The sequence below is a fragment of the Lissotriton helveticus genome, chromosome 8, assembly GCF_964261635.1.
Source record: "Lissotriton helveticus chromosome 8, aLisHel1.1, whole genome shotgun sequence".
Taxonomy (NCBI): Eukaryota; Metazoa; Chordata; class Amphibia; order Caudata; family Salamandridae; genus Lissotriton; species Lissotriton helveticus.
Window position 1 is genome coordinate 1,344,373,887 of NC_136069.1, and position 22,816 is coordinate 1,344,396,702.

General features: G+C 45.0%; 1 protein-coding gene across 4 annotated transcripts in view; it reads left to right on the forward strand.

The window, feature by feature from the left end:
• Positions 1 to 4,682: 4,682 nt before the first annotated feature.
• DCAF6 (DDB1 and CUL4 associated factor 6) overlaps positions 4,683 to 22,816 on the forward strand; it is a 592,636-nt gene continuing 574,502 nt past the window's right edge. For 2 of the 4 annotated variants that reach the window (XM_078658331.1, XM_078658332.1), the window contains exon 1: positions 4,708 to 4,943. In XM_078658331.1, the coding sequence (XP_078514457.1) occupies positions 4,853 to 4,943 (91 nt within the window). In that variant the 5' untranslated portion in view covers positions 4,708 to 4,852. Of the gene's footprint in view, positions 4,944 to 22,816 lie in introns of all 4 variants that reach the window. The other 2 variants (XM_078658334.1, XM_078658333.1) reach the window with 2 other exon arrangements.

Genomic DNA, 22,816 nt, shown 5'->3' on the forward strand with positions numbered 1-22,816 from the left:
TTTTATGAATCTGTCTACCTGTCGATACCATTCCACTGGCTTTTCCCTCAACCGAGGAAAATCATTTGTGAACAACAAAATGTCCTGTCTAGACCAGGGAACATGCACATAACCACCTCCTGCTATTTCTCTCATTGGGTACTGATTAGCCACCATGCTCCTTTCTCTCTTTTCTTTGTCCATTTCTCTCTCCATTTGATTAAATCACCCAATTTTTTGATGTACACAATCAAATCTTTTATAAGCAGAATTCTTCCCATTGCATTAAAATTCCCAATGTCTTTTTCAGAAAATTCTAATCTGTAATGTTTTCCCAAATTTTTCTGTTTGCTCAAATTAATTTCTAATTCCGCAGCTAAGTCAGGACCAATTGTGCCAATGATTAATTCCTCTAAATCTGCTTTAAGTCTCGCGACATCAAGCTTTGAGGTTGAATCTGTTTTCTCAACACTCTTTTCTTTTGACCTGGTATTTCAGTAATCATTACTCTCACTGGGTAGAGACCATCACACATGTCTGCCTGTCTCCATCGACGCATTCTATCCTCATGAGTTTCTCTTTTAAAATTTGATTTTGGACTTCTTATTATACCACTGCTTTCCCGTTGAAGTTCAAACATCTCATCCTCCCATTCAACTAAAGCTTCAAATTGTGTTGGTCTAGGCTTCGGCGCAAGAGCCATTATTTTCTCTCAAATTTTTCAAAATTCTCATATTAAATGATCCATCCTCTGGCCAAGCTAAAACACCATCATTCTTGGTATAATCCATCCAATTATCAAACCAAAGGCAAGTATGATAACCATATTCACCTTCCATATAAGCTGCAGGTGTCTTGTACTTATGAAGTAATTTTCCACCTCGCGTTTTAATTTTCTTATCGGGTGAAAATATATTTTTCAATTTCGGAAGCCATGTAAGCTTCTTTTCCTCTTTTCTCTAATAATAACTCATGTTTTTAATCAAATCCGTTTAATTTAAAATGATCGTAAATGTTTCCTGGTTGTTCCGCAAAACCAGCCAATCCGTGCGCGAAACTCACCAACAAGCCAGTCAGGTTAGCTACGTCACCACCTTGCTCAACCAATAGAATTGCCGCTTTCTGAGAGAGCCAATCAGCTTACAGCTTGACTCAGTCACGTGAACCAATCAGTACGCTAGCTATGACGTATGCTAGCCAATCACAGCGCGGACCCTGTGACGTACACAGCCTCTGCAGCTTCTCGTCTCTCACTCCTAGCACTCACCCCTCCTTCACAAAATATTTTCACAGCGCCATTTTAAGAAAACTTTTTTAATGAATTTCAATTAATAACAACAAATAAACAAACCATTTATCTGTTTCACTAAAATAAAGTGATAGTTTTATACAGTCATCAAATATTATTTTGCGTGGAATAGACGACGCTACTCTCACAGAATATACAATCGTTGATAAAGTAAACTTTTACTCTACCCTTCTCACAAGTAATAACGAACTTGTTTCCCTCTGAATGCACATAAAGTAGCAATTCAAAGTTTGACTCGAACAAATTTACAAAATCATTTACGCACTTTCAAACGGAAAGTTTCCCTAACCATACATACATGAAATCTTGGTAGGACTTTAACCAACCATAGAAATCCACATTTGCCAGTAAGAATAGACGACGCTTCCTTACCCTTCACACAAGCTCGGATAAAATTCTACTACTCTTTTCGCAGTGAGTTTTAAAACAGGCTCTAAGTCCCTATACTCAAAGCTAAAATTTTATAGACAATCCTCACTATACATTCTACCTAGCACACCTAAAAACCCTAAATTTGTGCTGTACGTCCACAACACTAGTGATATATGACAATACCACTATTTTGAAACAGAACAAATGCATTGTGTAACTTCATTTGTCAGAAAAGTTGTGAGTAGGGAGCTACCCTTTCTGTCAGGAAAAGGATTGGGTCGACAATTGTGCAAAAACGGAGTACCTTTTCCTGATTGTACCTTATGTACGGTGTGCCTTCCCCTTTGGGGGTGACCACCGACGTGAAAAATGACTGTGCAATGTTGTCTGGGTTACCAAATTTACAATGTAAAATATCAAGACCCTTCTGTGCAATGGGGAACCATATATGAATCAAAGACTTATTTTTATAAAAAATATTTGTGCGTTTATTGATAAAATTTGGTTAAAAAGATCATAGTATCACAATACTGTTACATTATTGTGATACTATGATCTTTTTAACCAAATTTTATCAATAAACGCACAAATATTTTTTATAAAAATAAGTCTTTGATTCATATATGGTTCCCCATTGCACAGAAGGGTCTTGATATTTTACATTGTAAATTTAGTAACTTCATTTGTCACACCACTCATATGCCGGCATAACTAGGATTTTTCACACTGCAGGAAAAAACCTTTCGACTACATGTAACAAATGAACAAACTCAACGTACGTTAAACATCGATCCTATGTAACTACCATGTAGCATGTCAGTTACCATAGCAACCGTAACTCTGCTACCAGAGAATTGATCCAGCGCCCCTATAGAAAATATGTCATAGCATCGCTACCCAACTCCAGAAAACTCACCATTAATCATAAAACACTCACAAGGCCCATAAACTAACGTGACATATTTTGAGCAACTGAATCATGTGACCTAATTAATAAACCCTATTCACAAATTATATACACATTTATATACAACTGCAGTATAATGATTTCACCATGGTTTTTGTAAAGCTTTGCATTTAATTAAGTCACTTAGGCAAATGGATCTGCTGATGTTAATGACCATGAAATAACAAGACCAGCTTGTCTTTTCAAAAATCTTATTTATTAACTATTTATTCAAGGAAAGTGCATTTTATTAGAGGAATAGCAAATTAGACTGACAGTTCCAAGTAAAATCAAATAGCATGTTAAATGAAGAATAAACAGTTTTCCATCACCTAAGCCCTATTTTCCCTGTCTAAAACTCACTTCGCCTAAAGGAATAAAGGTAAAAGTCATGTAACCCTATTGATCCTTACGTGCTCCAAAGAGTCCGTCAGCACGTCACGCCTAACAGGAATCAGGAGAAGATGAGCAGCAAGAGCCCCCTCCCTCCCATGGGGACAGTTTTTATACCTTTTCTAACTAACTAAAGTATCTTTATCGCACATTTTTTCTGAGAATCCAAACTTCCAATTGGCTGAGCCATGTCAGTCCACTATTAGGTCATGCTCTCCTGACCAAGTCCGGGGCCTCATCATAGCCCTTATTGTTCTTAGTTTCACCATCCTTTTGGCTTCCTCAAAATGATACTTTTCCCAGGGAGAAACTTTTATACTTCCTAATCTTGGCGTGCCATTCAGCATCCTGTCCTTGGAAATGTCACCAAGAACACATTCAACTCGACCACGATCTCTTCTGCATTAAACGTTGTCAGCTCAGCAAAATGCTTTCTCGTTTGCGCATGAGTGAAGGCTTCACTCTGGTCAAGTTTCATAAACTGCAGCACTGCCAGCCATTTTCTTTAGGCCCATTCGTAAAACTAATGTATAAACAAACACAAAACATCGATTAATGAAAGAAATAGAATTCGTTCTGTTACCCACCCACCTTTGCTAATTATTAACCCATTAATAAATATTACCTAGCCAAAGCTTTTCAGCAACAAACAGAATTTGTGCAACATAAAGACGAAAAGACAAAACATGAGCACACAGAAATAAGCACATGCCATTAATAAAACAGCCGCTTTTAATTCTGACAAAGACAATAGACAAGATTAGTTTATTATTTTTCACAGACAAGCATTTGCAACATGGAGCACATATATATGAGCACATATATTAGTTCCCACGTGTCATGATCTGCAATTTAATCTAGGTTGGTTAGTAATATTCACTCCATTCACGTTAATATAATTATTTTGTTATGGAAGTTTAACTTTGCAAGTCAAAAACAAATTTATTTTAAAATCTCGCTCCATCACAGGCAACCTTTTTCCCTCCCCTCTTCTACAACACAGATGCAAATATAGAAGGAATTCTACCTGATCAACTATAAGGTCCCAAAGGCGAGACCTATTGGCTATGCCAATGCTTGTTACTACTATCCACCAGCCTGACAAAGAAACCTCCATAGACCTAAATGAGGCCACTCGCTTTCCAAACCCATATCACCCTCGTTGCCCCCAAAACAGTGTTAATGCTCCATTCGCTTTAACGAGATTGCGCTTTTAAACGTCTTACTTCGCCGCATTTTGGAGCCAAGAGCACAGAGCGTAACTTTAGAGATGGGGAAAGAGAAATCATAGGGCAATACTTCCACCCATCAAAACAGCATTGATGCAAGGACAACACCTCAAAAGCGTTAGATTAAATGTTTTAGAGTAATTCAGAACAGTATTATTTTTTTATGGAAAATACTGTTATATTTCAGGTTCCTGTCCTTATGGGAAGGCTATTCTGTGAGGGTCTAAACGCTCTTCATTAAAAACAAAGTTTCCTGCTTCGGACGGAAAAAAAAGCACAAGGCTGCTCTCTCGGTGTCCTACAGACATCACTTATCGTTGTACAGCTCCAGAAAAAGACGTTGCAGTGCGCACATTGGCACTCTCCTGCTGTCACCGGCTCAGTGACAGCTCGAGCACCGACCTGGAGCTGGCGGCCCGGCGCACGGGTACCACGTGACGTCAGCACGCACCGCGCAGCCGCAGACTGACCCTGACTCAGTTCAGAACTAGTAGACAGCGGCCCCGGCCGTGAAGGGGGTTTGGGGTTGAGTGCCTACCGGGCACCGTAGGCGGCTGCAGAGGTGGACTCTGCGCGCTCCCTGCTGACCCTGCACGCCCTCGCAGGTCGGGTGCCCCGCCTGCTATGGCCCATGGCACTGGCCACTTGCTCTGGGACGTCCGGAAGCGATCCCTGGGGCTCGGTGATCCCTCTGAGCTGCGCATCAACTATCTGGGTAAGTGTCTGGCTGTAGGGAGGGGGTGGGCTACTAAGGAGGGGGCAGGAGGATGGTATGGGCTGGCAGCTGCTCTGTTCATTCAAGGCAGCTCGGCAGGAGCATCACCTCTAGTCCCCTCAGTATGGCACAGGAGAGGAGCGGACTCCTCACTGGTTACTTAGGTGTTTTAGTTGCCCTTACCCATGAGAGCAACTTAGGACACAGAGTGTGAGGTCAACAGGTTAAACGAGTCATTAAAGCCTTCCACAGGCTCCTAGGTCACAGCGAGCATTGTGCTCCCTGCCTACAATAGCAGTCATTACTCTGCACCTGTCCTGCTCCATCATAGATGTCATTCATCTTAGAGTGTACACAGCATACCTCCTCTCTCAAATAGCCACCCCTTATCTGTTTGCCCCTCTCCCTAGGCACCACTCTTAGATTATCCACTGCCCTACACCGTCATCTAGCTCATAGAACATCTTGCACACATTATTGTAATATCTGTGCATTGCCTATCTGTTGTCCCCAGCTTTTATTGTCCCCAGTGACCGCATGCACTGCACACCTGCCCTTCCCCATCTATCCGGGCTGTCAGCAGCTCAGAATACACGCGAACAGCTGTCCACTGCCATCATGTGTGTATTCCAGCTTGGATAACGCTTTTCTTCACCAGTGCTTATGTCAACATTATAACTTTCACTGCCCACTCGCCTTGCTGTAGTAGTGCTGTCACCAGCTCTGAGTGTGCACTGCGCACCTGCCATGCTGCATCAGTGATACCCCATTCCCAGCCGTACACTCCACACCTGCCCTACTCCATCCGTGCTACAGTTCAACTGGAGGTGTGTATTGCTCCATCGATGCTGTCATCACCAATGCAGATTGCAGTGCACACCTGCCCTGCTGTCTCCATCATCAAAGTGTTCACTGCACACCTGCCTCGCTCTATCCTGGTTGTCATCCAACTCAAAGTATGCATTGCTTCTTCTGTGCTGTCAACATTTATCCAGACTGTATTGCACATCTGCCCTGGTTAACAAGTGCTGTCTCTTCCCTCAAAGTGCTTACTGAACGCCTGTCATGCTCCTTCAGTACTGCCATCTACCTCGATCGATGCAGTGGTACATCAGTGCCGTCAATACCCATTTTGATTGCATTGTTGTGCCCATTCTCAGAACGTGCAGGACATCATTTCTGCCACCTAGCTCTGAGAATGTGTGGCTTTATCGGTGCTGCCTTCAACTAAGAGTGTGTACTGCACAGCTACAGCCCTGCTTCACTTCTGTCACCAACTTGGAGCTAGCATGCTTACTTTCCCTAATCCATTAATGTTGTCTGACAGCAGACTGTGTATTGCACACAAGCCTTCTTCATTACGTGTCTGTTTTCAGTGTACATTGCACAACTGCTCTTGTGTACTACTACTACTGTTGCCATTATCAGTCTATTCTGATTTATGTAAGTGCTTTTATACAGCTGATAGCGTATAATGTTTACTTGCCTAACTCTGTGAGGGATGTCACCGGTCCAACTCAGTTCATGCACTGTACATGTGCCCTGCTCCATTAGTACATACAAGATCTTTCAAGAGTGCCCTGAGCACCTCCTTCAGTCCTGTTACCCCCGACCTGCAGCTGAACCTCAACATTGCCAGTGCATCTTATTGCCTATTCCCCATGTAATTGGTCACCTTATTGTTTATTTGGGTCCACCCCTTAGTTTCACGAAAAATGCGCCAATTGTTTTCCCTGATACAACCTAACCAGAGATGAATAGTATAGAAATCTTATGTCGGAGTGGGAATGGGGTGCCAGAGCTGAAGGCTTGTGAAATCTCTAGGTTGCTGGAGGTGTCTAGGCCCAGTAGACTCTACATGATTAAACATGCAAATTCTAATATATTTATAAATATTTATTTATTATGGGCTTTTGCAAAACACCATGATGTCGCTTTCTGGCCACTTCATAGCTCTGAAGAGTCAGGTAAAGCAGATAAAGACTGCATCTTCCATGGCCGTTGCCAATGGATCTGGTCGATGCCTCAAGATGTCTGTCACTCCTGGTCAGGTTGACAGTACAGAGACGACTTTTGATCGTAGTTGTGAGATTGGTCCGTCAAATAACCAGGTCCTAAACTGGGCAGGTCTCAGAATAAAAGTTAGCTTTATGAATTAGTTAATGAAAGGAATGAGTTTTTGGTTTTTAGTTATTAAAATTACTTTAATCCGTAGTGCTTTGATGATAGTACAATATTGATGGAGGCTGAAAGATAACTCGATGTTGAAACAAGTGATCCAAGAGTCACATGTTTATAAAGTCTCGTGTTGGATATTTTGTGCAACTGCCTGGGTTTCTTTTCAATGTTTGTCAATCTAGTTGCCGAATATAGTCTACATGCTAATACATTTATTTTGCAATGTTAGGATCATAGTAGCCTAGTTGCATTAAAATTGCAGTTGTTGTGGTGAGTGTTGATTTGTTTTGAGTCATTTCATTGTGCACAGAGTAAACACTAGACGTTTGGTGTATGGAGTATTTGTGCACGTGTGGCTTTGTAATGTTATAACCATTGCTTACTGGATGCTAGTGAGACTTTTTCAGTTAAACTAGCTAAAAATTCATGATAGTGTTACTCTGAAAAGAAAATGAACACTTGTCTCAGGGATTTAATGTGAAGTATTAATCTTCACAACATATAATACCTTTCACTGTGCGCTGTTTTCTTGTTTCAGAGATACCTCTAACTATTGTACATTATAAAGAGCAATATGTATACTGTTGAACACCCAGATACCCAAAAGGGTTGTGTTCACACTATTACCCCAGAGAGACTGTGTTCCTGTGCTCCGATTCTCTGTTATTTTCCATGTTTTGCCACTGTAACTATTACTTCCACGATCAACACCATATATAGATGTGTTGTTTATTGCTTGTATCTTAACTACCTTACTCTATACTATTGTACATCGCTTTGATACCTGAAAGGGACTTGTTCTCGCCATATTAAACTCTATATATAAATGAATGAAACAATAGTGTACTGTAGATGAAGACTTCTTGCCTGTGAAATAGCAAGAAGTTCCTGTAGCATGCATATCGTGGGTTTGAACCCCCTATGATTGGGAGTGCCATTGAGTTGTGTAATAATTAAACGTGTTATTCCCTGCAATATGCAGCAGCAAGCGATAGGATTAACTGCTATATGTGAATCACAAAATTAATATTGTAGCACATTGGAATTAAAAGCAGAGGGTCTGAAGCAGCTGCTGGTGTTAAATTCAAGCTGGCTTCTTACTGCCAATCATGCATAGGATCTTGGGATCTTGATGTACTGTCTAGTGAGACATGAGTCTTCTAAATTAAGGCACTTAGTACGAATGAGGACACGCACCCAATGAATGAAGATATCTGCTGCATAGCTGCTTGTATCTTATATGTCTAATATACTCCAAATGGGTCCAGCTCTCGCCCTTCCTAGCTTGACGAGTGGCCACTCTAAAGCATTGTAAATTACTTTAGTAAAACAACGTTATGCTAGTGATGATTGTAATGCTGTCTTATTTGCTGCATACAGTACAAGTTGTTGCTTAAAGGCTCTGTAAACAACAAAAACTCCATATTGGACCTGCAGAGCAACTCGCAGCAGTCATTTAGTGTAACATTCATGAGCTCTGACTTTCACTTGTCTGTCCCTTAGTTCACAGTTGCAGGCTGCAACAGAATGCAGGATAAGAACGCCACTCCGGTCTCTCATGCATAGCACTAAAATGTTTCCCACGTAGTCCTCATTACAAGTACAAAACCCTTCCAACCAAGTACTCACCCCTAGTGTAGCATGCTACACTTCCAGTAATGTCCTTCGCACCAACCAATAGGTTATGAAGTGCTGTGCAAATGCAATTGCAATTTCAACCATCTATATCTTGTTGAAAAACAGTTTCATTGATTAAGTCTTTATTTCTTAATCTGAATTCTAGTTTCCTTTTGAGTTGTGCCACAATACTGATGTATGTATATGTATGAGTTACCACAAAAGAGGAACAATTTATGTTCTTACCCCCATATGAACAGCCTCGCTGTGTAGGTTGTGTCACTGTCAAAATTGTGTTTTGTATAAAGGGTGCCATTTTCACATTGGCAGTGTTTTTCTATTTAAAAAAAAAAAGTTCCAGTGTTGGGTGTAAATAGAGGGGGGAAACATTTGCCCATCAATTCATTACTTATCCAAAACAATATCGCCAGTCTGACAATTCTTTATTGGAACAGTATTGAAGGACACTAAAAAGCTACAAATGTTAATAGCTAACGGCAAGGCATTGGAGAAACGGATTATAGCTGCCTAAATTAGTCTGAGTATATGTAGATATATATGGTTACTACAGCCTCTACTTTTGTAGTGAGTACAGAAGTTCCCGGTTTTTCAAAGAAATGATCCCCAGAGCCTTGTTAGAAATGGCTCTATTCACCTCAAGGAAGGCAGTGGTGGAGGAATTTCATGGTTGATTGACCACACGTGCTTCTGTCTGTATTTCCAACAATATGGATAATTCACAAATACCAACAGCGTAAACAAACCGTTTGGTTGAGCCGTTGTTCCAGCCCTCTATTCCCAAACGAGATTTACATAAACATTATACTGAGTGAATATATTTGAAAATTAGTTGAACTATAGACCCCAACAGCTATAGCTCACATCTTTACTGCAAATCTGGGAGTTCAACTTGAAACAGTATCAATCAGTAGTAATGTATTCTAAATAGAAGGGAAAACAGTTCAGTTGCATGTATGCAAAGGATTTTTTGCATGCGCAATTATATGTGGTGCACGATTACGCACTTGTAACTTCCGTTGCATTGAAATAATTCAGAATCCCCAAACATTTTCAAGAAGTACTCCAAAACACCTGCCGTTTCCATAAGTTCTCAGGGGCATGTTTGGAATGGTTTGTGAGATCTTGAAATTTGTCTTCACTCATGCTAGGTGCATATTTAAAGACCCTTCCTGTCCACACTGGTAAAGGATCTGGGCCAGTTTCTCTTAGGGAGTAAAGTTGTTTTGTACTTCAGAAATTAGTTCAGCTATTCTCACTGGTTTGGCAAGGTACTCAGCAAACATTTGTAGAAAATCTGTCACAAATTTTCATGTCATCAGACTTGACTGATGACATTTTAAGTCTCTTTACTTGCTTTTTCTCAGATTGCCATTCATTATCTTGCTTCGTTTCTGCCATTATATTTTGCTATTGTGTTGAAGTGGTTATATCCCACGACTATGTAGCTTTTCGTATTACATTCAAATCTTTCGTTGCAGTAACCTTAGTGATTTTGCCCCTAAGCAAACAGCTTTACATGCATCTCCGTTAGCCTCTGTGGATGGTAAATTGATTTAATCAATCTCGAGTATGTGAGTTCTAAATCACAGGTCAAGGTCCAAGCTTGCTGGTCATTAGGATAACCACACACTCGTTAGTCTCCAGTGAAGGATCGGTTTCTGGGCCGTGGTCGGCGGTTAAGATCAAATGCTCTCAGTGTACTTCACTGGAATGTATGTTACACAGAAACTTTGACAAAGGTTGTTGTGCTGTATGAAGAACTATGGAAAGACTGATAACTCATCACCTTTAGAGACTGGATGATTCAAAACAGTTATTTAATTCTGCTCTTCTAAAATTACCTCATTTGTGTGTGAGTGTTCGCAATTTCAAACCGATATAAAAATTCCCTTTGGTTTGACAAAAATAAGATTTATTTTTAAAGTTTCAACTACAGTCTCCATTAGCGGTCTACAGGCAGACCTGTTTCCAATGCATCTCATACACCTAGAGTGGGTATTGAGTCAGCTCCATGCTCATAATTGGATGGCTTTGTTGTCCATCTCTATTGTCTGCTTATGCTTCACTCTTTTCTCCCTATTCTTGTGTTTGTTCAGCTTAGTGAGATTTCAGTGTTTTTACTGGAAGAGTTGTATTTTCCACTGCCGCCTTTCGAGGACTCATTTGTTTCCCTTTGTGTATCAGCACTCCATGGGAGAGCTCGTTTCCTTGCTCTTCCCCACTTCTTTTTAATTTATTTTTTTAACAAGGCCCTGGCAGCTGGAAAGTGCTCCGCAGCATTCACATTCTTTGTTCTTAACTGCCTTTATTTTACGCTTTGTTTGTTTTTTCCTTGGGTTTTGGTGACCCCTTGCTATCCCCGTAAGATCAGCAATGTATGTGCTCCACTTGCCTCACTCTTCACTTTGTTGCTGCGTTAGGTGAAGTTTTTTGGTATTAGGAAGGTAAAGTATTCATGGCGTATGCAGTAGAGCCATCTAGCATGCCCCTAGTTGGTATGTGGGAGGGATACGCTCTGTCCCTTTATGATACTCTTGGTCTATATCAGTTCTCTTTGGCAGAGAAGCTGTGTTCAGTTTGCTTACATTTTCCTGCCTGTCTTCGTTTCAGTTGTTTCCTGTGGATGTGTAGAGTGGTGCAGGAAGCAAGGGGTTGACACACTGCGCTCCTTTGCTGTCTTTGCACATATATGTAATTTAATACTGTGGACATGTAGTTCGGCTTTCAGCAACACTTTTCTTCGGTTTGGTTATCACTGTTCCCTAGAACCTTATCCCCCCAGTCCGCAGTCCTGCTATCAGACTAGTGCTTTGTGTTGTTATCCTAAATTTCTCACATTTGGTGGTACCTAGTGCCAATGCTTCACTTCGGACCAGGCGCCCCATTGTTGTTGCCACAGGAACCACCATCACCTTGCTCCTGTGTGTCCACACATTTGTTCACACACACACTGGAGTCACAGGCCTTCTCTTGGATTAATCCTCTGGCCCTTTAAGCCCCCTCCGTGGGCAAGCGTTTGTTAGATCCCTCTGCTTCTGCTCGAGTTTTCTTCACAGTATGCGATGGTCTAACTGTTCTTTCCATGTCGGTTTTGTTATCTGTCACACAGTCTTCCCTTTAGGCATTTATTGTTTGGATGCCTTTGCTCTCTGAAAGGAGGACTCGTTTTTTCAGCAGATAATTGTGTTTTATTGCTGTATTTTAGTACCGACTGCACTGACTCAGTTGGACCAGTCACATGGGCGCTCTGGAGGCTTAACAGTGGGCACTCTCAGTGTCTGCTTTTAATTTGTTGTTTCTTTGTTAAGTGTGTTACATTATAGGCTAATTCAAGTTATGTGGTATGGGTCTTCTGTTCCGCTATTTATTCAGAAATTCTTTATTCTTCTTTTTAAAAATGCTGCATATGATGATATTGCCTAGCTTTGGCCAGCAGCCACAGAGCAAGTTGTCATTTTTAAGCAAAGGGTACTCCTCGAAAAAGTGAGTGCTAAAACAAAGGCAATCAAAGCATAAAGGCTACAAGTATTTCTCGGAGACCCCTACCATTCCTGTAAGCTAATCTTTAGTGTAACTTTATTTTAAACAAAAATCGTCGTGTGTCTCTCCATCTACTGGCAATAATGTTTAATAACGCCAGGAAAATGCAGAACAAGTAAAGTATTGATTTGACCATAGCAACGGTGGCTACAGTTTTAATGGCAAAATAATTGGGAACGGACATTATGGACTACCATCATCTATCCTGATTAATCTAGAAAGGAACTGTAAAATACAGAGAACCATATTTATTTAATTTACTATAACTTGCTCTTTGGACAAACCTTTTCCACCATTTCTTTACTGTTTGGTTCTTTGCCAAACATAATTTACTACGTAAAATTATTTTACAAAGATTATATGTTGTTTTTCTATGCCCTTGTCTTGTGTGCTTTTAATATCACTTGTGTATGCAGACTCCAAGTTATTAAAGAATGAAGGTTCCTTCTGCCGAGAAGCATTATTCAAACATTTATCAGAGTGTAGGCCATTACTGGGCAGTTAATGACCGGGGTGATGCCAGAGGGACAGAGGTCATTAAATTGTTTGTTAGATGGTGTGTTTTTCATGAGACTAGTAAAATGCATCCTATTGAATGCCTGTTTTTGGTTAGGACAAAAAAGGTTATGAAAAGCATGATTAGTTATTTTTTCTACCACACAATTCACTTATTAGTGGTGTGTTATTCATTTTAAGAACTGTGGTGACTACTACAGCGACGGAACCCTATGAAAAATGCTGATCTTTTTGATCGATTTGATGAACTATTTTCGAGAGTAGACCGTTTTTTTCATGGAAATTATAGTTGGGTCTCCAGAAGCTACCCTGAAGACAAATTTCTTTAAAAAAGAAAAAAAAAATCACAAATATCATTTTTTATCCATGTGAGAAAAAAAAAGTCTGCTACAGCTTTAGAATGAGGTTGTTTTACTCAACGTGTCAGTGAGTCAGTGCTTAATTTGAGCCTCTAGTTTCCGGTGCTCGGCACCAGCACTTAATTGTCGACACAGGCACTCACGACATTCTGGCACATGTTGTCGCTGTATGCCTAATTCAAAGATAAGGAAAACAACATATGTTTATTAGCCCCTTCGCATCGGGGGTTATTCCCCCGCTGTGCTGGGGGGGGGAGGAGGGCGCGCACAGTGCCCCCATGCTCATGACGAGCTCAGCTCGTCATGAGCTACGGCGCTCCGGTGCTCATGACGAGCTGAGCTCATAATAGGTGCATTGGCTCCCGTAGAACGCTCAGCACAGCGGGGGAATTCTCCCCGCACCTGAGCGTTCCACGGGCCATGACGAGCTGAGCTCGTCATGAGCACCGGAGCGTCGTGGCTCATGAGCGTCGAAGAGGTTAATTCAATATACTTTAAAAAGGACAACTACCTGCCGCCAGAGCCATTCTTATAGCTTTCGGGGCCTGGAATAGGTTGAGGGCCCATCAATTATGTTTTTACAAATTAAGCACTGGTGTCCGCCCCATTGATTCCGCATTGTTATACTAGAGAGTCAAGCAGAGTGCTATAATCATAACTAAAGGCACTTATGACCTCCATGTTGCTGGAGGCGGTGCTGTAGAATGGAGAGCATTTCTTAAGAAGGAGACTGCAGTAAATAAAAAAATGATGGGATTAATGTTTCCATATTTACTATGTTTCTGCTCCAGACAGTTTTTATAACTGCTCAGCTATCTTCCTTATCCATGTAAGAAAGAACGTCCGGCTTGTAAAATTGAAACATGTACTTTAGCAGCAGCCTTTCATGTAGCTTTACCACAGAGTTCTAGAGTTTTAATATTCTATATTATTAACAAATGTGAAACAGGCTGAAATATATGAGCACTGAGGAGTTATGCAGGTTGAAAACATGATGTTTAAAACAATAGTAGAGGAAGAATGTTGTGTTTTTCTTTTGTTTCAAATTCTGTTTATTTATTTTTATGATTGAACAGAAATGCATCACATAATCAACACTTAAATACAAAAAAGCAAGAACGGCTGACAAAGGTTATGCACAAGTACTTATAGAGTATGATACATGTGTCAATGTCCTGTGCACGATGCGTCCAGAGTGTGCCGAACCAACACTCTACTGCTAAGCGGATCCGAAAAATCGTATACAAATGGACGGTGCACCAGAGAAGAATATCCAAGAGCTCCAATTCGTGTTACACAATTCCTTTATTGAATTCCAATAAAAACAAACTCCTCAGCCAACGCGTTTCGTTCACAAGGAACTTCGTCAGGGCTATTTTATAAAAAGGAATTCCCTGTACATGTGTCCATTACTTAAATCTGAAAAGAGTATATAGCCGGCCACTTGATAGAAGGCCTATAAATTTGGTGGGCAATATTTAGAATATATTGCGAGAGGATCTTATATTTGAGCCGACAACAGATGGAACTCCCGCCGTATGATAGCTTTGGGAAAAGTTCAAGTCACGGTCACCCACTCGCAATTCCGGTGGTCAGATATCTGACCACCGGAATTCTGACCACCGGAATTGCGAGTGGGTGACCGTGACTTCCGCTTCCTCGCTTCCGCCCTGCACCCGTTACCGCCTCCCGGTACTTCCGGTCTCACCGGGCTAACCGGGTTGCAGCCACACGATGCTGGGGCGTACTCGTTAGGTGTGTCTGGTTCCGTTCCGTTTCCGATCGTTGTCTTCCTTTTTTTACGCCCCCTGTTTCTTTCCCGTGTGCTCCCGTAGACGCCTCTTGACCCCCTGAAACCCCATCCTTTGCCGCTGGACCTGCGCGGTAAAGTCAGGATAGATGTTGACCGTGCAATTGTCAATATTCAAGGGGCCCCGACCTCGGGAGGCTTGCAGGATAGCGTCTCTATCACGAAAGTGAAAAAGCCTAGCGATGATGGGTCTTGGGGGGGCCCCTTTTTGAATCTTCCCGCCCGGGAAACGGTATGCACGCTCAACAGCGAAGAATTTGCTGAGTCCAGCGGGGGCCAGATGGTTGAGGATCAGATCTTCGACAAGCAGGTCAACAGTGGTGCTATCGGGTTTTTCCGGCACTCCCACCAAGCGTATGTTGTTGCGCCGGGCCCTATTTTCATGCTCGTCCAGTCTTCGAGCCATCGAGTCATACGACGCTTTCAGGTTGCCAATCTCCGACTGCGCGTCCGCCACATCCGTGATAAGACTTGAGGTCTTCAAATCCAAGGCCTTGACCCTCTCATTAGTTTTGGCGAGGTCCGCTCTGATGAGTGTAACGTCGACCGCCACAGTATCAATCTTGGAGGCCAGGGCTTCATATTGTTGTCCCATATCCGCTTTCATCCCCGTGATGGCACTCATCAAGTCCTGGAGAGAGACCTCGGAAGGCTCGACAGAGTCTGTCTTGGGGTCAGCAAAAGCGCGGCTGGGACTGCCGGGGGAACCATTCGGTTGTGTATACCGATCCATGACATTAGTCTGAGTGAGTCCCCCACGGACCGGCGTCTTGGTCTTGCGCTTCTCGGACTCAGGTTTGGTGGCCATATTAGGATAAGCGCCCCGAGGGGCCTTCTTGACCTGGTGAAAATGGCCGACGCCCGCAGGATACCAAGTCCAAATTTTAGGGCCAAAACTGGAAAATGCAGCTTGAGCAGTAGGCCGAGGAAGTGGGGATGTGGCCGGGCACTGCTGCGGTAAAGTTGCACCGCCGTGGGAGACGATCCGCCTGTAGAGCAATCACTCGAGGGTCCGGGGAGAAAACGAAACTGAAAGTGACAATCAGGCCGACTAGGGAGACGTCCCTCCGGCCGCTGTTGTTGAATTACTCCCCGGCCCAAGGAAGCAGCCAAGTCCCCGGTTACGCTCGGGGTGGGCCCAGATAGCTGAAGTCGGCGTAGAATCGGCTCCCGACGTCCAAATTCGATTTCTGAAAGGATATCAGGATCAGCAAGAGTAGATCTTCAAAAGCCCATCAGTAGAACCAGGATATTATAAGGATATTTGCGAGAGGGCGGCGCGGGTCCCGGGAGCTCTCTGCTCACGCGACCATCTAGAACGCCCGCGTAGCTCCTCTAAACAAACAGTAACATTTTGATAGACATTTTTATTTAATATTCCATTCAAATGCATGGGAGTACATTTTTAGAGGTCCAGGAAGGTATGTGCAAACTCATCCCATATTTAAATTGAAGAGATTTGTTCTCTTGTGGTTAGTAAGACGCTCTGAATGTTGTTTGTACATTTTATTCTTTTTACTTCTCTCCCTTCCTTTTGCACTTTAAAAATATATATTTATTGTTTTTAAAACATCTCGGTGTATACCTTTTTAAATTACTATATTCAAAGGTAATTGATTCAGCCATTTTTAAAAAATTCTTTTTATTAATGCACACAAAATGAAATCATAAACACATACAAAAATTCACTGGGTTGCATCTTAACTCACATTACAGATAAAGACGTCCTCCTGATCAAAAAACACAACAGAAATAACAACATATGGGTTCAGGGATCTTCCGACAGTGCCGGATCTTCCGGCGTGGCAGGAGGAGTGCATATATCACCCCTATACAGATTCCAAGTGATTAACTAGTTTTTTATAAATCGAGGAAGTCGTCTTTGTTGGAAGATGACCGTCCAACACTCGATCCTCCAACGGGGATGCCTCCTGGAGCGTCGCCTCCCGGGGAATACTAACCATCAGCGCATGCCTAATCTGGAGGTAGCGAAACCTCTCACTCCCTTGCAGTTGATACCGTTCCTGCAACGTTTCAAACAGGAGGATTCCATCTTTACCCCAGAGATCACCCACTCGAGAAATCCCAATGAGGTCCCATTTGTCAAAACCATTAGACTTCCATAAACTTCCCAAGCGTTCAGAGTTCCACAGAGGTGTAGCCAGTGTGATCTTCCCCCTCCCACTTAAGGGAGCGATTGGCCTCATGCCAGACCTGAACAGCAACCGCCGTTGGCCCCACCAGGGGAAAACGCCCACTCCTAGCATACAATGACCTAGTAAACTCCCCACCGGGAATCTGACCACGGTCCATAGCATAGCCAGGATCTAGCGGCGAGCCATAGATAGCATGATTAACCGTCGCCAGCTGTGACGCCCAATAATACTTACGGATGTTAGGCAGACCGATCCCCCCGTCATACCACGGCAACGTCAATTTCGTAAATGCAATTCGGGGTCTACCATCCCAAAGAAGCTGTTTCTGGAGAGACTCAACCTCCCTGAAATACGACGGGGGAACCAGATCCAATGAGTTTTGAAGTGCATATAGAAAACGAGGAAGCGCCATCATCTTAAACAGGACAGCGCGACCGAGAAGGGAGAGAGGAAGCAATTTCCATCGGGTCACATCGCGTCGGAGCCGGACCAGGGGCGGCAACAAGTTATTGGAGTACCTACTCTGGGGTCCAAGGATATAAAAACGCCAAGATATTTGAACCCCACCGTTTCCAGTCTCACCGGACAACCTGGAGGAACCTTCGGGGGATCACCACTTATAACAAAAAGGACCGACTTCGCCCAGTTAATGGCGAAGCCGGAATACCGTCCAAACACTTCCAGGACATCTAAAAATGCTATGAGCGAAGTTCGAGGGGAGGTCAGATACAACAAAATATCGTCCGCATAAAGCGATATCTTATCCTCCCACTCGGGTGTCCACCTGAGCCCCCTAATCGACCTGTCCCAGCGGACCCAGGCCGCAAGCGGCTGGAGTGCCAATGCAAATAACAGCGGGGAAAAAGGACATCCCTGTCTGGTGCCCCTCCCCAACGCAAAGTCTGCCGATCTATGGTTATTGACAACTACTCGAGCCAGTGGACCAGAATATAAAAGGCGGACCCAAGAAACGAACTCCGGGCCAAAACCCATCTTGTCCAGGACGGCAAAAAGATAGGGCCATTCCACTCTGTCAAATGCCATGGTGGCATCCAGGGATAACAAAACCGTCGGCTCGTGTATGTGTGATGCCCCTCCCATAACCCCATGTAACCTGCGTTGATTGAGAGCCGTATTCCGGCGAGGCATAAAACCTGACTGGTCCGGGTGAATCAGTGTCGTAATGACCTTTACAAGTCGGGTCGCCAACAGTTTAGCCAAGACTTTTGGCTCTGCATTTAATAAGATCGACCGATACGAAGAACACTCAGTCTTCGGCTTGCCTTCCTTGTGCAGGACTATGATGTTCGCTACACGCTGATCGTACGGGAGCTGACCCCTCTCCCTACTCTCCACAAACATGTCCCTGACAAAGGGAGCCAACTTATTTGCCTTTACTTTGTAAAGCTCAACGGGGATCCCATTCGGGCCAGAAGCCTTACCAGAACGAACCCCTCTAATCGCCTGTGCCACTTCGTCGTTTGTGAGTGGAGAGTCAAGAAATTCCTTATCCTCATCCGAAAGAGTGGGCATCGGAATGTCTCAAATCAAGTCCGCATTCTCGGACTCCGAGTAATTACATTCGGCCGCATACACCTTCCTATAATAGCTAGCAAACGCGTCTACAATCTCCTGTGGATTCGTGATTTTATCTGAACCAGTGGGCTGCAGCACCGGAACCAACCGCGACGCCCAATCCCCCTTCTCCAACCAGGCAATCCGCTTCCCGGCCTTATCCCCGTGTTCATACACCCTACTCTGGGTATCCGCCAGTTGCGACCTCGCGTCATCTCGGGCCAGGCTCCGATATTCATCCTTAAGGAGGCGCAAGCGATGCAGTGCCTCCGGCTTCGAGACAAGCGACACCTCCCGTTCCAGCTCAAGCAACTCTGATTCCACCCTATGAATCTCAGCGCGCCCCTCCTTCATCTTTCCGGAAATGTACAATAGCAGTTCCCCTCTAAGGACAGTTTTGTACGCTTCCCATAGGGAACATATGGAGTCCACCGAGTCTACGTTCTCTTGAAAATATCTATCTGCCACACGCACTATCTCCCTCTTAGCCGCTGGGTCTCGGAATCGCCAAGCACTAATAGGAGCGACCCTGGCCACATCACGCCCGCCAAGGTCTAAACTAATCCAGATAGGTGAGTGATCTGATACCTCCTCAGCCAAGTGCCGCACCTCGCGGAGCCACACAGCCTGGGCCGCAGGCATCAGTACATAATCTATTCTGGAGAGGGATTTGTGCGCAGCCGAAACATGAGTGTATTGCTAATCATCGGGGTTTTTAAGCCTCCAACTATCAATCAGACCAACAGTTTCTACAAAATCAGCCAACCACCTCCGGGACGGCAACAACTCCCGAGCCGAGCACCTATCAACCTTCCCATCCATAACTGCATTAAAATCACCACCAACAAGCAACAACCCAACAGGCAACGTCAAACAAATCTTACACAGATAATGAAATGTATCAGTCTGAAGGGTCGGAGGGACATAGACAGACAAAAAGGTTACAGTTCTCCCCTCCCACAACCCAAAATTGCCAACATATCTACCCCTATTATCGGTCCAGGTGGCCTGTATGGCCAGCAGGAAGGTGTTTTTGATCAAAATCCCTACCCCTCTCGACCAAGTTGTAAAACCAGCATGCGCAACCAACTTATAGCCCCCTCTGAGGAGAGCCATGCACCGCTTTCCCATAAGGTGAGTTTCCTGCAATAACACCACATCTGGGGAGTGTCTCCGAATCAACTGGCCAGCCATACCCCTCTTGATCTTATCCCCCAGCCCATTCCCATTCCAACTCAAGGCGGAGATCCCAACCACCCCTTTAACGGAGGACATCACCATTCCAAGAAAGAACAAAATAACTTGATAGCACCCAGTGTAAAAAAAACAACAACCTACAATAATACAAAAACAAACCCCGAACATCCCCCACCAACCCCCCTCCCTGCACCCCTGCATACAGCTTATGCTCATCCCCAACTAGCAGTGTGCCTGTCACCCCCAACTAAACTACACTAAACTAAGATTAACTAAAGGTAGTAAAAGGAGGAGGACCTACTTACAGGCCCGCTGCACCCTCCCACCCCCAAATCAAAACAGCCCCCCCTGTATGGACAATTCAAACGATGAAAGCTAACTAAACGATGCTAATCAGGGGATTCAAATACTAGCTCCTTTGAAACCAAAAGCTGCGTAAGAGTCATAACAAGTCTCCACGGCCACACATTTACAAGCTCATTGTTCTTCCGCCCCTGCCGAGTCACCTGTCCCGGACTCCCGCCCATGGGAGTTGTCCAGCCAATCCGCCGCCGCTTCAGGATTATCAAAAAACCAAGTCCTACCATTTAGCTCCACACGCAGACGGGCCGGATACAGCATTGCATATTTTACACCCTTATCTCTCAGTCTCCTCTTGACCGACAAGAATCCCTGCCGTTGTTTCTGTACCAGCTGGGTGAAATCCGGAAAGAAGAGGAGGGATGTGTTCTTGAATGCCAACAGGACCGAGGTACGAGCCGTCTGAAGAATAACATCCCGGCCTCGGAAGTTAAGGACCCTGGCTATCACTGGACGGGGGTTCACCCCAGGCCTGGGTCTCCCACCCGGGACCCTATGTGCCCGCTCAACCGTAAAGAAGTTGCTCAGGCCTTTAGGCTTCAAATAATTAAGGATGAGGTTGTCCACGAACAGATCCGACGTAAGACCCTCTGATTTCTCCGGCACACCTAAAATAGGGATGTTATTGCGCCGTGCCCGACCTTCATAGTCATCGAGCTTCCGGTCAGTAAGATCCCTTGACTTCTGAAGATCACGCACCTCCTGCTGCAGCAAGTTGACATCATCGATAATGCTCGTGGCCTTGACCTCCAGAGATTTAACTTTCTCGCTAGTTTTGGTAAGGTCTGCCTGTAACAGTCCCATTTCAATGGTGACAGTATCTAATTTGCCGTCCATTGTCTCCATTTTCTGGCCCAGGGACGTCTGCACTCCCGTGATGGCGGCCATAAGATCCGCCATAGTAGGCTCTGCAGTCTCAGTGATGTCCTCCGAAGCCCCCACCGGCCCCTTCTTGGTCTCACCCTGCGATCCCTTGGGCAGAGTATAGCGATCCAGTTTATTCGATTGGATGTGTCTGGCCCCTCTCGATGACTTGGCCGCTGGCTTATCCGAGTCCACTCTCGCCGCCATCACGCCCCTCGATATTCACAGCCCACCGTCGCGCCTCCACCTCAAGAAGGACAGCGCCTCAGCGGTAACGGAATCAGGATGGCCCAGGGTGACCACCGTCATCCACGTCCAGCCGTCACCAGTAGGCCACTCCAGGACACCCCCGGGGCCCCGCTGGGGAAGGAGACAACCAATCTCCTCAGGGGCAGGTCCAGTCAGCACTCTCACCCGCGGTCTCTTAAAATGACCTGCGGCGAGATCCTCCACCACCGCCGCGGACAAGGCCCGGGAGGAAATGGCCCCTCGCTCCCCTCACCACGGCACACAACCAGAGGGCAAGACAGAGGGCTCCAGGGCCCACAGCGCAAAGTCACAGGTGATCCCCGGGCAGCCCCAACAATCCGCGGGCTCCCAGCGTCGCAACCCAGCAAGCGACCGACCTGCTGCTCTGCGGGGACCCCTGATCCCGGGTACTTGCAGCCCCCGGCCCACTCCAATAAAATGCTCCCGGGACCCAACCAGAGAGGCTCGATTTCACCGCTGGCATCCGCTGCCGGCCACCCCAGGAGCAGCCCAGAGCCTGTGCCAGAGTCCGGGGACCAGCCGCACCCCAGCAGTCTTGTGGGCCCACGCATTCGGGGCTCCAGGGACGCCCAAGTGCCCCCTCGGACCAATAACCCAATGTCCCTGCAGGCCGGTCTACAATGTTCACTTGGGCACGGGCGTCAACCATCCAACCCGGCCCGAGCAGCAGCAATGTCGTGCCCCCGATGGGGCTCTTCAATACAATACCCCTCAGCAGCGGTAACACTCCTCAGCCGCTGATCCCGCCAGGGACTCGCGGCAAACTGCGACCGGCCTCCGACCAGACCGCCCCTGCCCCGCCCCAATGCCCGCTGTTGTTACACTCTAGGGCGGGCAGGGCGTCACATGAGGTCCCTGTCTCCCAGGGAGTCAAGCCGCAAATCTCACTGGCGGCTCGCGAGGGCCCCCGACCCCGGCCGAAGTCCGGGATTTTGCCCCCCGGCACCGGAGCGGTTTCCCCACTCGAAAGTGGGACCGGAGCACAGGATGGATTTCAGGATGTGGACTCAGGAGCGGAGGGCCGGCGGAGCCGGTCCCTAGGCGGCCATCTTGGTCGCTGGCGCGGCTCCTCCCCATCGATTCAGCCATATTATAAATTAAGCAATATTGCGAATCGGACTGACAATGAGACAACTATTTTAAAACACAGTGTAAACATCTATGGACGGTAACATTTTTACTAAATGTGAACATTTTCTCTCTTACTAACATTCTCTATAAAATATATTATGCTATTTATTAATATTGTTGAATGTGGGAAGGACAGGCGGAACCTTGGGTGGGTCCTGATGCCCCTCCACTCCCTCATCACTGGTAATAAAATAGCATTTTATATGGTTTATGCCATAGCATTTAAAAATATATATATATATACTAGCAGCCCGCCCCGGCGTTGCCCGGGGCAGAAGG